This window comes from Megalopta genalis, chromosome 3, assembly GCF_051020955.1.
Source record: "Megalopta genalis isolate 19385.01 chromosome 3, iyMegGena1_principal, whole genome shotgun sequence".
NCBI lineage: Eukaryota > Metazoa > Arthropoda > Insecta > Hymenoptera > Halictidae > Megalopta > Megalopta genalis.
Window position 1 is genome coordinate 17314733 of NC_135015.1, and position 15852 is coordinate 17330584.

Here is a 15852-nt window from a genome sequence, read left to right on the forward strand (position 1 = left end):
TTAAGCATTTAGAATGATTTAATGAGATGATAGCAGCCGATTCAAAGAGACCGTGTGAATTTCGAGCGTTTCGAACAGCGAAAGAGGATTATTCTCTCGCGTTCCAACATTCTACAGCACGTATCTGTATCTAGTACAGTTCAACGTCGGATAACGTTTCGTTAACGGTAGCTTTACGGAGCACCGGAAACAGCTGTTTCATATTAGTTTATATAAAAGCAACGATAAGAACATTTGTTCCGATTCTCGACGGGTGTAACATTTGCCGCGAGTGACGCGGCGATAAAAAATAAATAACCGATTAAAAAAGCTCGTATTTATACGATCCGAATAATCGCGAATTAAAGGAAATTAGCGATCCGTCGCTTCGACGAAGTTCCGTAAATTTAGCGTTAAGACGCGAGCTTCGATTCGGTTTCTCGTCGGGCCGAGAGCGCAGCGAGTGCGTCGTACATGTTGCGAAAGTACCGCGGAAAATCGCGGGTGGCCTGAATCGTGCGGCCGGCGAAGCGATTAGGGATGAAAATAGAAAAAGAGAGGTTCCCGGTGCTATTTCGAAGCGGGCCAGTCAGCCCCGTATGCGTGGGCAGAAGAAGAAAATTGAACGATCAGCCAGCTAGAAGAGGCATAGCCGTGTCGCTGCTGTTATCGGACGCGCGCTAACAGGCTCTCTCTCTCTCACACACACACACGCACGCACGCACATACATACACTCTTTCTCTCTCTCTCTCTCTCTCACTCGCTCTCTCACTCTTTCTTTCACGCGCTCTCTCGCGAGCGCACGTGAACGCGCCCAAGAATAGCGAGCATTCCGCGACGGTTATTTTTGTCCAACCGCATTTGACGTGCACCTAAACATTATCGACGGAACCACTCGTTGCGCCTGTCGCTCGCTCTACTCGAAAGTTCGTCGAACAATCTGGGACGCGACACACACGGTTAACGGGCACGAAAACGCACACGAAAACGCACACGGTTAACGCACGCGGGCGAAAGCGTTAGGGAGCAACCGCGACTCACCCTCGCCTAATCGGCTCCACAGCAGCTGAAAAGCAACAACAGAAAAAAAGCGTAATGGTTGAAGCGAGCCAAAGAAACGGAGAAACGTAAGCGTCGACCCTTGGACCTCCGATCCTTGCTGCTAGCTTCAAGTACATCGACTTCTTAATCGATGTTAATCAATGTTAATCAACGTTGATCGCGATGTTCCAGCTGATCCGGCTGGATTCGAGCGAATCGGGTGGTCGACTGTCCAAGGGTCGAAAGCTGGCGTAAAATAACGAAAATCAGAGCCCAGAGAAGCGGCACACGATCGGAATTTCCGCAAAACAACGGACTTACTTCTCCCTAGGCTCGTCGACAGCTGTAAAACAACGAAACATCGTTTCAATTCTGCTCGTCGACTCGCGACCGAACGTTTCGATGCAAAAACGTCTACGTGGTTCGTGATTGGACCGCGGATCTTTTATGCATTCGTGGGAAAAATGAATGATAAAAGTGTCCACGCATCGTTTGAGACGGTGTTACTCTTTTCAAAACTGGTCCAAATCACTTGAATCGTTTTGTAAATGTTGGAAGGGCTAGTTAAGGTTGAGACCGACTGCGAAGGGTTTAAAGATTGAAGGACTGTACAGGAAGAACTACTGCTGTTAGAGGGACTGTACAATAACTAAAATACTTTCTTCTTGAATTTTTCTATTACTTGGAATAAAAAGAATGCAAGAAAGATCTTATTTCTTCAATTTTTCATTCTCAGTCTGTAACGAAGGCTTAAAAAATGCATTTGGTGCTTCTTGGGAATTTATACACGCGCTAAAAACTTTATTGAAATCGGTCGATGTTGTTATAAGCGGTCAAAATCTGAAGTGAAAAAAAACGAGAGTTCCCTTACGTTTCGTTTTATTTCAAATGATAGCAAAATGGAAAGAAAGGTATTTTTTAGTCACTGCCCAGTGGACTGATTCCTCTAACGTTCACAAACAAAAAATCCAAACCATTTTCAGACCAGTTTGAAAACAAGTTGTACCGTTTTAAAAGGTTAAACACTTTTGCTCCTTACTGTAGCCAGTCAAAGTATTCAAAGAATTGTTGAATATCGATTAAATAATTAATAATAATGAATAAATTGAAACTCGTTAAAATGTATCGAAGAAGCAAAGAGATGCCGAAGCGGCTGTTGTTTCTCGCAGAAGACGCAGAAAGTTAATATTCTGCATAAAAATCTGCAGTCCATTCATGATAGAGGTCATCCGCGGTCCCGAAGGAACTGATTAGAGACCGAACGGAATTCGGAGGGAACCGCGAACGACTCTATTAGAAAATGAATCTTTCGTTTAAGACGAACAAGATGAGGGGGAGGGGCGTGTCGAGCTAAATTAGCCGGTGGTAAAGTGCAAGGTACTCACGACTGAAATTAAGATTAATCGAAGCCGCGACCTCGCCCATTTTGTTCTTGGCCTTGACCTTGTAGAGGCCCGCGTCCGTCTCGATGACGTCGTCTAGCTCCAGGACGACCATGAACTTGTTGGTCCCGACGCTCTGCATCTTGAAGTTGGTCCTGCCGTCCGGGCTGAGCTCGGTCTCGCCCCGGAACCATGATATCTCCGGTTTCGGGGCGCTGACCAGCTGACACTCGAAGATCAGACGATTCCCGTCGTCCTCCTGCCTGAGCTGCGGCTTCTGGGTGAAGCTCGGCGCGAAATCGTCGGCGACCCCCATGGCGACGGGTCGCCTTTCGCACCTCTACTCCCCTTTACCGCGAAATCTCACGGGGGTGGCGAGCCACCCTCCCTTCACGGGCCTTCTTCTCGTTCACGTTCGACGAGCCGGACCAGGACCGATCCTCCTCGAGATTGGTTCAAACGGCGCCGACCCGCGGCACCATCCAACCTATCCTTATCACCCTCGATCCGCGTGGATCGCGACCGCGCCTCCTATTGCGAGACGGAGGCCTCCTTATTCGATCTAAACAACAGACAATCGGTCATAATTAGTCGCTGGTTTATTTTTATTTTATTTATTTCACTTATTTTATTCGCGCTGTTAAAAATGAGGAGCGCCGTAAATTTCGTATATGATCCATTGAACAGAGTTGGATATTATTCGAACTGTTTCGAATTAATGTTTATCTGTGATAATAATCTGAATTTAATTCTTTTTAGTCGGATATCTTATTCTTTAGTCGAGTAAATGGGTAGAATAATTTTTAACGAATCGTTATTCGAATAAAATATTCTTCTAAAAAGAATTCATTCGGATGATTATCTTGGATAGATGTGCATTCGAAACAATTCGAATAATTCTTAATTCGAAACAATTCGAATAATTCTTCATTCGAAACAATTCGAATAATTCTTCATTCAAATAAAATATTCGCGTAATCCTTTATTCGAATAAAATTTTCCCGTAATTCTTTATATTATTTAAATTATAAATATAATTTAAATATAATAAATATAACTTAAATATATATAATAAATAGCGTTAGCATGGATCTCATTGCTCATTCTGTTCATTCATTCGTTCTATCCGCTTATTCCGTCGCTTTCATCTCCACCTGTTCCATGCTCGGTGCGCATAGAATGATGCAAACATCTCGTCTCATTTTACGGAACTATACAATCGCGTAGATTCCTTCGAAAAGGTATCGAGTGTTCTAAAAATTGTGTCACTTATATCGTAATTCTAATTTCTCAGAAATGTGTATTAAGAGGAGAAATAAGTTCGAAAAATAATACCGTTAATAGGAATCGACCGGCGCGTCTGATCATAACGTACCAATTCTACTCCTTGTCGTATTCTAAGGCCACGCGAACCTAGTAATAATCTTGGGACTTGTTCATCTCGAAAACGAGATAATGATTATAAATATGTATTAATCTTCATTGTGCAACCTCGCAAAAACAACTGGCGGTTTTCGACTTTTTCACGGAAAATACACCGATTACTTTAGTATCCCGTGCTAAATGCATTCTTCGATTGTATCCTGACAGTAAACAAGCACCCACGTTGCATCATGTATGCGAACGATCGTACTGGCGGTCTATAATTGGCAATTGTTAATTAAGTACGCGTATACTCGACTGATATTCAATTTTCTCGAGAACGAAGCCTCCCACGCAATTCTCTTATTTTTTTATTTCCGTCTTAGAATCGAAATCATAGAATCTAGCCGACCCAATTTGCACCAAAAATAAATATTTTATCATAATAATATTATAATATATACATATATATAATAATAATATTATAGTATATAATATCGTAATATAATAATATATATATATATATATATATATATATATATATTATTATTATTATTATTATTATTATTATTATATTACGATATTATATACTATAATATTATTATTCTATATTATATATATATATATATATATATATATATATATATATATATATATATATATATTATATATATAATAATTTAATAACATATACGGGGTGCTTATGATACAAATATTATATTATTATAATATATATTGTTATATTTATATAATATATTATATTGTACAATATATTATTATTATTGTTATTATTATTATATATGTATATATATTAAAAAAGCAGAAGTTGCATGCTTCGCGCAGATAAAATGTTCTCGTGCTCGGCAAGGAAAATTGCGAAAAACCGTGGGATCCCGGATGAAAACCGGTTGGCCAATCGGACTGGCGTTTCGCGGTTCGTTGTTTCGCGGCGGAATGCAAAACAAAGATACACGGCCGTGCGTGTTTGGCGGCGTCGATTACGTAACGGTGTCGAATTACGGAAAGTATAGAGGAAACGGGCAGCGACTCTGTCCTCGGCATCGCGGCTTTTCTGTATCAATTTTAGTCGGTTCATCCCGAGGAGCGGCGAGAAGGGACGGGCAGAGAGGGACGGGGATGAGCGACGAGAGATGGGACGGGGGGTCTCTCGCTCACGGTCTCACGGTCGTTAACGGGCCCGCGTCGCCGAATAGAAGATTAATCGTCCGAGAGATTAAGAAGTCGGAGGACGACGGGCCTCGGATACGCGGGCGAGTCGTCTTCTCCCGTTACCAAATCGCAGGGCTGCGCGGGCCAAATTATTATATTTCCTCGCGTTACATCCAAATCCGAGAAATGATATATCGCCACTTACAAATCCAAAATAGACCTTTATGTAATTCGAACGGTGAAACGTTTCCTGCTCGCCGGGACCCGCGGCGGATTCCGCGTCTCCGAGAGAATCGATCTAGATTTCTTCGACGATTCGATCGCATTATTTTCATTATGCACTTTGGACCTCGATCAACTGTTTCTATAACTCGATTCTTCTCATTAACGCTAAATGAGCCGCTAAATGAAAAGTGGTGATTTTTTAATCGTTTATACGAAATTATTTATACTGAGAAAAATATCAGTACCCCGAGATAACGAATACAAGTAAATCTTCTCGAAAGTTAGCATACATATTTTTAAACGTGTTAAAACGCAAACCCTTAAATATATCGACTTAAAAACAAAGAGACTTATGCCACTTTCAAAATAAACGGCTCAAATGTGCCGAGCCCTAAAAGTGAATGACGCGCGGTGCTTTGTAGAAATAACGAGACTGAATTCGGTGCAACTTTTCGTCATTTTTATTTTGATCGTCTGATTCAAGATATATTTATTTAATTATTCTCTACGAAAGCGTCTTTATAGATTTGACAATTTTTAAACGAAAGATGCGAAACTGATCGTTTCGACCAACTATGATAGATTCAGTTTTAATGGTATCGATTATTTTCATTATTATTATTATTGTTATTGTTATCATACGCTCGTACTCGTGCACTCGCTATTGTTGCACTTTCTGTAACAAAGGGTCCACCGCGCTGTAAATACTTCCGCGAAGACGCGATCGAGATCGAGCGATCTTTCCATTTATTTGTTTTTTATTTGGTGAAAAAACGAGTCTAAGCCCAACATAACATACGGAGAGCGAAGAAAATAAACGCTAAAAAAATTAGCGTGTTATGTAACGTCGTTTTACAATCACATTGTCGCTGAAAAAAATCGTCTTGCATTGGCGTAACTGCGGATTTTGGTGACGGAATCGTAGAAACTAAGATCAATTTTCAAGCTATAGTTTTAACTAATAGTTTCTTAGCCTTTTTAGTTTAATTTAGCTTATAGTTATAACTTAAAGTTGGCTAAATTAACGCTTCGCCGTCGATATAGCGTTACTAATGCTACGAGTGAACCAGATGCATTGTGACACTGAGTTGTAACACTGAGAATAGGAACAAGAAAATTGCGGGATGATGCAAAGCGAACGATAAACGATCCGAATGATCTCACGAATCGATAAAATATGCAAAAGGGCGAAAATAAGCTGAGCAAAAATCCTCGATTTTCGGAATAACCTGCGGTCCAGCGTCCAGCGTCCGCGGAATCGCGACTGCTGCTATAAAGTTGACTCCGCGAGCGTTTGCGACTGGGAGGCAACGGGTTTAAGATCGGATCGAAAGGAAGAGACGACGGGCAAGATGTCGCGAAGAACAATGGGGGAACGACGGAAGGGACCGGAGCGTGCCGAGCGGCGGATTTTCGTGGAATCCGAGACTCCAAGCATATTTTCCAAGACGTCCAAGGTCGAACAATGACGCAACACCTCTATTATTAATGCGGCTCTTGGCTCGAAAATAGGTGGACCAGTTATCTTGGTAATCGGTTATTATGTTTGGCATCTAACCGTAGAAACCGAGACATTTAGGTCGCGATACAAGCCGCGAGTCGAACGGCTGCGCTGCGAGAAGAGTGCAACAAAGGGCGGAAGGGATCTGCAGCTGCAACTCCGGACAACGTCGAGCATCGACGCGATCTGAGACAGTCGTCGCGAATGCACAGATTCGTGGAATAACTCGAGAATTTGTGGATCAAGATGAATTTACATCGTGCGGTTGTAAAGAATATTTTCTTGCTGGGTTATGTCAAGGTCTAATTAGTTCTAAGAGCTATTGGAAACTCGTTTCATTATGCTGGATGAATACGTTTTCATCGTATAGTAAATTTTCGATAATCGACCTTCAGCTTGCGAGCAAAAATGAACAATTTGGGAAGAGGGGATGCGATTATTCGAACCTCGTGGCTCGTTTTCATAGTCATCGATTGCCAACAACTATGAAATCAAGCGAGACTCGAATAATCGTTTCTTCTTTTCCAAAATTATTCATTTTTCTGTAAATGGTTGTGGCTTTCTCAAACTCTATGATAAAAGTAAAAAGTAATTCTTTACTAAATCCTGTCGCATTCACTGCGGGCGTTTTAATGATTAAATAAACTGTAACCTTTTCTGCGGCACGCTGAGTTTCTGTAATAATTCTTCCACCTCGTTTAGAGCGCCTATTATCAGCGCGATTTATCACATTTAACTTAACATTTCAAAATTTTTAAATTTCCATTTCATTGTCTCATGTAACAAATTAAATGCCACAATAATAGTAATAATTAAATACCTAATACAATAATAATTAAATACCTAATACAACAATAATTAAATACCTAATACAACAATAATTAAATACCTAATACAATAATAATAATTTTATAGAAATCACCAAATAAATAAATTCTAAAAGGTATCTCCTCCGATTTAAATTTCATCATTATACTGTGAAAACTCAATTGTGCAAGTCCTCTCTTCAATCATCTTAATAGATTCAAAATAATAGGTCCGACACCACTCAGTTACTCGATGTTGCCATAATTTTAAAAATTATTTCGCATGATAATTTTTGCTGTAGCGCCATAATTTCCTCGCCGAGACTTCGTGTAACAAGCTTGTAAACTAAGATCGCTGTGTAAACTTGTAAACTAAAATTGCTATCAAGTGAAGAATGGGTCTCATATTGGGCATCTTTACCTTACAGTTGTAAGGAAGTCTTTAACGATTTCGCGAAAAACGGCAGAACGGATCTGCCTCTCGGTCTCTGCGAAGAAGCGTTCGTTAGCAAAAGCTAACGAGGAAAGCCGATTTTCGTGCGGCGTCGTTTGGTGCAGCGATGCGCTCCGTTGGGCCGAGGGGACGCGATGCAGAACGAATGGGCGAAGTGTTACAACGTCACGGTAAGACTTGGCAGCGAGCCCCAAAGCATTCCCGAGATTGCTTCGCTTCGTAACAACCGTTCTCATTCTATCCCTTCTTCCATCTCCCCTCGTTTCGTTTTCATTTTCGTCCGATTCCGCTAATTTCAAACGCGACGCCGCGCCGACCCGATCCAATTGTACCGATCGGACGTTTCTTCGCGCGAAATCGTTCGCACAGTTCGATCGGATCGATCGGAGTACCATCGATCTTTGTACCATCTTTCTTCGTATCCGGTAGTTACAACTAAATAAATAAATAAATAAATAACAATGTCGATATTCTTCATTCCACCCTTATATTATATAATAAAATATATATATATATATATATATATATATATATATATATATATATATATGTATATGAATAAATAAATATGAACAGCATTAATAGATGTAAAAGAGCATAAATAATTTGGACGCTGAGTATTCGCATAAAAAAAGAAACGTTCGTCATGGACAGAATTCTCGCCGCACAGCCTGTAGCACAATACAGTAATGTCTCTCTAACTGACGCTCGGATTGTCCACAGAAATGGACAATTTTGGAAGAGGAGATGCGATTATCCGAGGCTTGTACCATGTTTTTATACTTACCGAATGTCAATGACTGTAAAAAAACAAGACGCGAGGCTCGAACAATCGTATCTCCACTTCCCAAATTGTCCATTTTTGTGCACAATCCGAGCGTCAGTTAGGGAGACATTGTACTAAAATTTTCTTATCAAGCGACGAGATTTTCCTGTCGTCTTCCGAAAGCAGGCAAAAAACCGAACGAGGCAAAACTTTCGGAACGAGTTGCGACCAGGGAGAACTCGAAGGCGATCGATCGATCGATTCGAAGAGATTTTTGGACAATCGCAATCAGGGTCGACGACCTCGATTTTCGGCGGACCTTTCCGAACAGCCAGTTCCTTGCTCTTCGTTCGAGATGAACTTTTGACAGGAGGGATCCGCGTGTGCCAAGACAGCAAGGGAATGACCGAAGATCGAAAGGGACGAGCTTTCGATGACGCTGGATCGCGGACACATTTCTCAGTTCATGAAACCCATTTTCAAAATTCTTTTTCTCCGAGCAAACGAGCTCTGTTGGAAACGTTGGAGTGTAATCACTAGACTGCGGCTATATTTATGTAAATATAAGAATAATATAAATATTATCTCAATTTAATAATTTAATTTAATTTAATTTCAATATTCAATATCTTGTATTCAATTTTTATATTATTTTTACTACCACTTTTTCTACTACTTTAGTACTTTTTACTGCTACTAATACTTTTTATGTTATATTATATTATCTTACGTTTATTATTATGTATATATTTATACTTTTATCATTTTTATGCAATATAAAAATGATTTAAGTCAATTGGAAGAAACATAAGTTAGTTGAAAATGCCTTTCTACTTTTAGTAATTATAATAAGTTGAAAATGATGTAACAATATCCTCAAATTCTCCAGACGATCCTACAATTTAACATCTGACCTTTTCATTTTTGTCATAAATGCATAAAATCCGCAGTCTAGTAATCGCGAACGTAATCGTCAAATATAATCGTCGAACGTGATCGTCGAGCGTGAGAAAGTTCAGTGGAAGATAGAGAAACGACGGCGACGTCCGAAGCCGCAACGTGCAGCATTTATCGCGTCGATCGAACGGTGTCGAGATCGCCGTGCCCTCCTAGCCTAGATAGATCGTCCGGCGAAGTTAACGATGGCCGCGTTTCGATTCGGTGGAAACTTTGGCAATCACCTAGATCGGAGGTCGCGGTTGCTCGCCATAAAAATAGTTTGTTGTTCCACCGAGCACGCATTCTTCCGAATCGAAAACCGTACCGGGAGCACCTGCTGCTCTCTCGTTCAAACAGTCATTGTCATATTGAAAAGGACTTGGACCACCTCGGGGTCTCGGCGCGATTCTAACAGGCTGTCGCTCAATATCAACGAACGCTCGGGTTATTCGCTTCGCGCGATCTAGATGCCCGTCTGTGTTCAATTAACGCGCGTCTGGCCACGGTCTGGAATCGGAATCTAAACGTCAGAGATCTCGCCGCGATTTTCTCAACCGACCTCGCATTTTCTAGGCGTATCACTATAATAATTATTATAGCGCGACACGAGCGAGACAGTTGGCTTTGTTTTCGGGGCGTCCGACTCCTTCGAGAATGTGAACAAATTGCTTGAAATTGCTCTCTATTTTGGCTTGGATCGCATCTCGGATAATGATCGAATGTTCGGTCGCGATCGGTATCCGATAATAAACATAGAGCCCGTTCAGCATTCATTTTTACAGTCGTGACTCATTTTTACAATTCGCCAATCTTGAGTTGCTTACGTCACCGAAGCACCGGCACGCTTGTTATTCGCGCGCACGGCACAGTAAATTTTGCCTAATTGACGGCTCGGCTTGGAAACAAAAATGGACAATTTGGGGAAGGTACCAATTGTTCCACAATTTGGCAATTTTATAGTACTCGCGTACACACACACTGCTTATCGAGATTTACAGTAAATTCTCCCTGATTTTCCTTCAGCTTGTAAATAAAAATGGACGATTTTAGAGAAGGAGACACGATTATACGGCTCATTTTTATAGCTTGTCAACAATTATAAAAACGAGATGCGAGGCTCCTCTTTCCAAATTGTCCATTTTTGTGCGCTAGCTTCAATTAGGGAGGATTTATTGTACTTTAAATGAACATGTAGACAGTCGCGAAATCAGTAGTCTTCTCCAACTGCTCCAATTTCGCTCGTCAACAAGGCATAGTTGTATTCTTGTACACAGAAATTTCGTCATATCCTTCACGGTCATCAAAATTGCATTAATTGGATCATCGCAAATGCAAATCGATATCAAAACGATATCAGAATTTTTTGTTGGCTCCAGCACTTCCCGACTGAGCTCAAGAACTTTGATTAGTTTTTAGTGAGAATTAATCTACGTGTTCGCTATTATATAACCTTGTTATTGTATTATTTATTGTCTGTTCCGTTTAAATATATATACGTATATGTAATCTGTATTTTCGGCATTACATAATCTTGTTATTGTTTCATTTGTTGCATATATATATATATAATGCTCGACACGTCGTCGGTCGAAATTCGCCTTCAAAACGCAAATTGCGAACCACTTAATCTCAGAAGTTTGTCAGCGGTTAGGAGACCGAAGACGCAAGAGCGATCTAAAGGAGCAAAATTCAAACGTTTCGTTCGTCGGCTAGCATTCGAATTTTCGGCGGAGCCGTTGGTTCTCGGTGGACAGGTACGCGGACAAGCAAACGGGGTGTTACCAATCGACGATCGTGGCCGATAATTAACGGGCGAACAGGTGTGTTTTTCGCGCCAACGCTAGCACGGGGCGCGACGTCGGCGCAATATTTTCGGATCGCGGCGCGCCGCGACTTGGCATAATTTTATTGTCTTCTCGCGATGTAATGTATTCGATGACAGGCTGACCCAATAACAACTAGCACAATGTACCGGCGCGGGTTATAAAAAGAATGGAATGAATGGAACACCGTGTAGCAATGACGGGACGAAAATATCGTCCGCGAGAAACGGTGCCGCCGCCCCCGACGGCCGTTCCCCGACGGCGCGAAAAATCGTCGGCGAAATATTGCCGCCGTTCCGCACGGCGAAATCCCGACGATCGGCTATCCGATCGCGCCTCGATCGTCCGGCGTCCGCGAATCCCCGTGCCAAGCGAATTCGTGGCAGAGGTTTCTAACCCAAGCGACCCGCTCTCGCGGCCCGTCACGAGCCAGTGATTCACGTCTCGAATTGCGGCGACGGGAAGAATATTAGGTCATCGGAGAGGCTAATGCCGAGATAAACTTACCGAGCCGCAGCACTATATCCGACCTACAAGTTATAATTATTAGCCGAGGCATGCGTTCCGGCGCACTCTTCGCCTGTCTATACTACTATTTTCACGGCATCACTCGGCGTCCCGACGTCTATTTCCGTGGACTGACTCAAAGCCACGGTAACGCGCGAGTCGACGCCACCGAAATCCTATATCGACAAGCCCGATTTATTCTCGAACGCGACGAAAGACTTTTCCCTCGCGATCGGATCCGCCGCGGACGATTCTCTCTCTCTCGATTCTCTGTCGATTCTCCTTCGTTTCTCGAGCTGCTCGATCCGCGTGCCAGTTGGAATCTAGATCGCGGCGACGCTATCCATCAAAATCTTTTATTTTATTTTTATTTTATTGCACGATAGGAAAATCCACTAGGACATCGATAAAGTTCGTAGATCGTACGAAATCTACGCGACGATTGAATTGTACCGCAATCGAATCAATTTAACAACGATAATTATTATCGTTATAATAATCATATATTCGCGTGGCAAAGCTCTTTAGTTAATACCAAGTGATAGAGGAGTATATGAAGGAGTGCGCGAAGTAAGCACGCCAGATGATCACGCGACAATACTTAAATAGCTTGAAACACATTCTGTCGGAAGCGGTTGACGCACCGTCGACGAACGCGCCCGTCGACCATCTCGTGTTCCCGTCGAAACACTCGTCGAAAGCTGCCGTTTCAAAAATCTCGAAAAATCGTTCGAAGCTAACAATTATAAAAAGGAACGCGATCGCTCCGAAATCCGATCGCGCGGATCCCGATCATCGGGTCGGACGCAATGAAATAGTTTCGACGATGTGACGTTCGGCCGGCGAAAGCGCAGGATCGCCGAATCTTGTATTTCCGAGCGGCTGAGCGAGCGGAAGGCGCGCGGTTAAAAAAAGACGGACGCGACACGTCGAACCGGCGACGATCCGTCGGTGACAGCCGCGGGCCAGAAACAATAAATTAGTCATCCCATGCTAAATCTGACAGGGTTTAACGATCAACAGGTGCAATCCGCCGATTGGCTGGCCGTGAGCGCCTATAAATACCGCGAAACTCAAGTACGCCGGAGTGAAGGATCGCCGAGGAATCCTGTCCGGGACGAAACGACGGCGCGGCGCGCCGTGTCCAGCGTCGCGCGTCCCATTTATGGAGCTGTTAATTACATTGTCCGACGTTGTTCCTCGGTGGAAACGGTGGTCGCCGACGCGACCGGGCAGTGTTTAACGGGGACAAAATGGTGGCCGCGAGGAGACGGACGAACGCGACGAGGCGGCGAACGAGAGCCGATGATCGGGCGAAACGCTCGCAGAGAAGCGGGGACGAAACGACGGACGAAGCCTGGAACGAGGCGACACGACGTAGAGAGGACGGCGAAAACGGAAGGAAACGTGCTCGGCGACGACAACGACGACGACGACGACGACGACAAAGACGAAGATGATGACCGAAGCGTCGTGTGGAACGACGACCCGTTCCTCCTCCCGTTACGTCTTTCTAAAAATAAATGGACTTCGAGCCTAGATACCTAGATAGTAGTCTACGAATAGTTCTTGGTGGTTGGGCCGAGAGAGAGAGAGAGAGAGAGAGAGAGAGAGAGAGTCGCGTGGCGATTACTCACGGCACCGTCGCCGTGGCATCGGCCGAACGATCGAGAAAGAGCGGTTCTTCGGATTTTCCAAGGATCGCGCGCGCCCGCCGTGTCCACCTTGTCCCCGGCGCCATTGAACGGACTCCGGCGTTCAAGGTGTCAAGGTCACCCTATCGAAGGCGGCCGAAGCCGCGCGCGTGCACTCGCCGCGATTATCCTCGAGCGGTTCCACTAGCTGCCACCAGCTTTGCTTCCACTGTCCGGCGCGTCTCTGGGAGCAGGGCAAACGACTCTACCGCCGCGAATTCCGCTCGGATCGGGTCGGTCCAAGGCGGTCCGCGGGGATCCAGGGATCGTAGCACAGAGTTCGAAGCACTGCCGACGCACCAGACGCACCAGATACGCACCAGATACGCACAACACGCGGTCCCGCGGTCCCCGCTCGCTCGTACTTTTGCACGCTCTCGCGCCGTTCTCTCGCTCACCATCCAGCCAGCGCGTGTCTCTGTGTGTGTATGTATGTATGTATGTGTGTTCATGTTTGTTCAAACAGAGAAGGGAGAGAGAGAGAGAGAGAGAGAGAGACAGACAGAGAGGAACACTTACTTGAGGCAGCTCCTTAGGTATCCAAGGGGTTCCGGAGGGTGTCGACGGTCGGATCGGTGCGGTCGCGATAGAAAATCCTGTAACTCTCGTTCGAATGGGTCCTGGCCGCACACCTTTGGCCGCTCCCGACGGGATCCTCGCGCGCGCGCACTTTCTGATCGGAGACTCTCGCTCGCGAGAGGCCCGACGATCGAACCAGCGGATATTATATACGATATGCGATGTTGCGATATATATATATATATATATATATCTCTTTGCTCTACAGATCAGAATTTTCGGTCGTGTTCGTCGTCGTCACTGTGTGGTCGTCGTCACTCCGTGTTTCCCTACAAGCTTATATAATCCCGTTGTTTCTTTTTACTTTTTTTCTTATTTTTGTTCTCTCTCGCTTCGGCCCTGTCTCCTGTCTACCCTTTGATACAGAGCGCCTGTAGTGGCCGTCCCAGTCACCGGGGCCCCGCGCGCCAACTAACCGCACGAAATATCGTCCTGACACCTCGAGGCGGAGACCTCTAGCCTCTGCGACGGCGCAACACCATCGGCGAATCAACGTTCCAACAGCGGTCCCCACCCGGCCGGGGGCGCGACACCCACGCCGAAGACGCCTTCGCGAACGAAGAGAGAGAGAGACAGGTCCGGCAGGATCCAGCGAGATCGTCCTGCGCCGACGATCGAGCGCCGCGTATGCATCCGCGCGCCATTTACCGAACGCGATCAACACCACACCCCTCGGCCGCGAGAGAACGGTTTCCGTTCCCCTACCGGCTCGCGCGCGCGCGCGCGCTCGCGGCGATCCGCTATTGAACTTGAAACCTTGTAATTAGTGGGGACGCGCAGATATTCCCTCCTGATGAACTTGAAATACCCAGCGCGGAAATAACAACGGCGACGTGCAACGGATCTCGCGCCGCGCCGCGGAACGCGTCCACGTCGCGGGTCCTTGCCTAACTCGGGATAGAGTAATGTCTCTCTAATTGACGCTCGGATTGCTCCACGAAATTGGACGATTTGGGAAGAGGAGATACGATTATTCGAGCCTTGTGGCTCGTTTTTATAGTTACCGATTGTCAACGATTATGAAAACTCTTCCCAAATTGTGCACAATCTGAGCGTCAGTAAGGGAGACATTACTGTACGGTAATGTCTCTCTAATTGACGCTCGGATTGGTCCATGAAATTGGACGATTTGGGAAGAGGAGATACGATTAGTCGAGCCTTGTGGCTCGTTTTTATAGTTACCGATTGTCAAGAATTATAAAAAATGGATGCAGCGCTCGGACAATCGTATCTCCACTTCCCAAATTGTGCACAATCTGAGCGTCAGTAAGGGAGACATTACTGTACGGTAATGTCTCTCTAATTGACGCTCGGATTATTCGAGCTTTGCGACTCGTTTTTATAGTTACCGATTGTCAACGATTATGAAAACTAGATGCAGCGCTCGAACAATCGTATCTCCCCTTCCCAAATTCTGCACAATCTGAGCGTCAGTAAGGGAGACATTACTGTACGGTAATGTCTCTCTAATTGACGCTCGGATTGGTCCATGAAATTGGACGATTTGGGAAGAGGAGATATGATTATTCGAGCCTTGTGGCTCATTTTTATAGTTACCGATTGTCAAGAATTATAAAAACTAGATGCAGCGCTCGGACAGTCGTATCTCCTCGTCCCAAACTG

At 44.3% G+C, this 15852-nt stretch overlaps 1 protein-coding gene across 18 annotated transcripts in view; it reads right to left on the reverse strand.

The window, feature by feature from the left end:
- The window catches only part of bent (projectin protein bent), a 117510-nt gene extending 102827 nt beyond the window's left edge, over positions 1 to 14683 (reverse strand). For 12 of the 18 annotated variants that reach the window (XM_076520232.1, XM_076520230.1, XM_076520228.1 and 9 more), the window contains exons 1-3: positions 14170 to 14679; positions 2407 to 2965; positions 1022 to 1046 (exon numbers count right to left, since the gene is read on the reverse strand). In XM_076520232.1, the coding sequence (XP_076376347.1) occupies positions 1022 to 1046; positions 2407 to 2719 (338 nt within the window). In that variant the 5' untranslated portion in view covers positions 2720 to 2965; positions 14170 to 14679. Of the gene's footprint in view, positions 1 to 1021; positions 1047 to 1342; positions 1365 to 2406; positions 2966 to 14169 lie in introns of all 18 variants that reach the window. The other 6 variants (XM_076520220.1, XM_076520221.1, XM_076520219.1 and 3 more) reach the window with 4 other exon arrangements.
- Positions 14684 to 15852: the final 1169 nt, after the last annotated feature.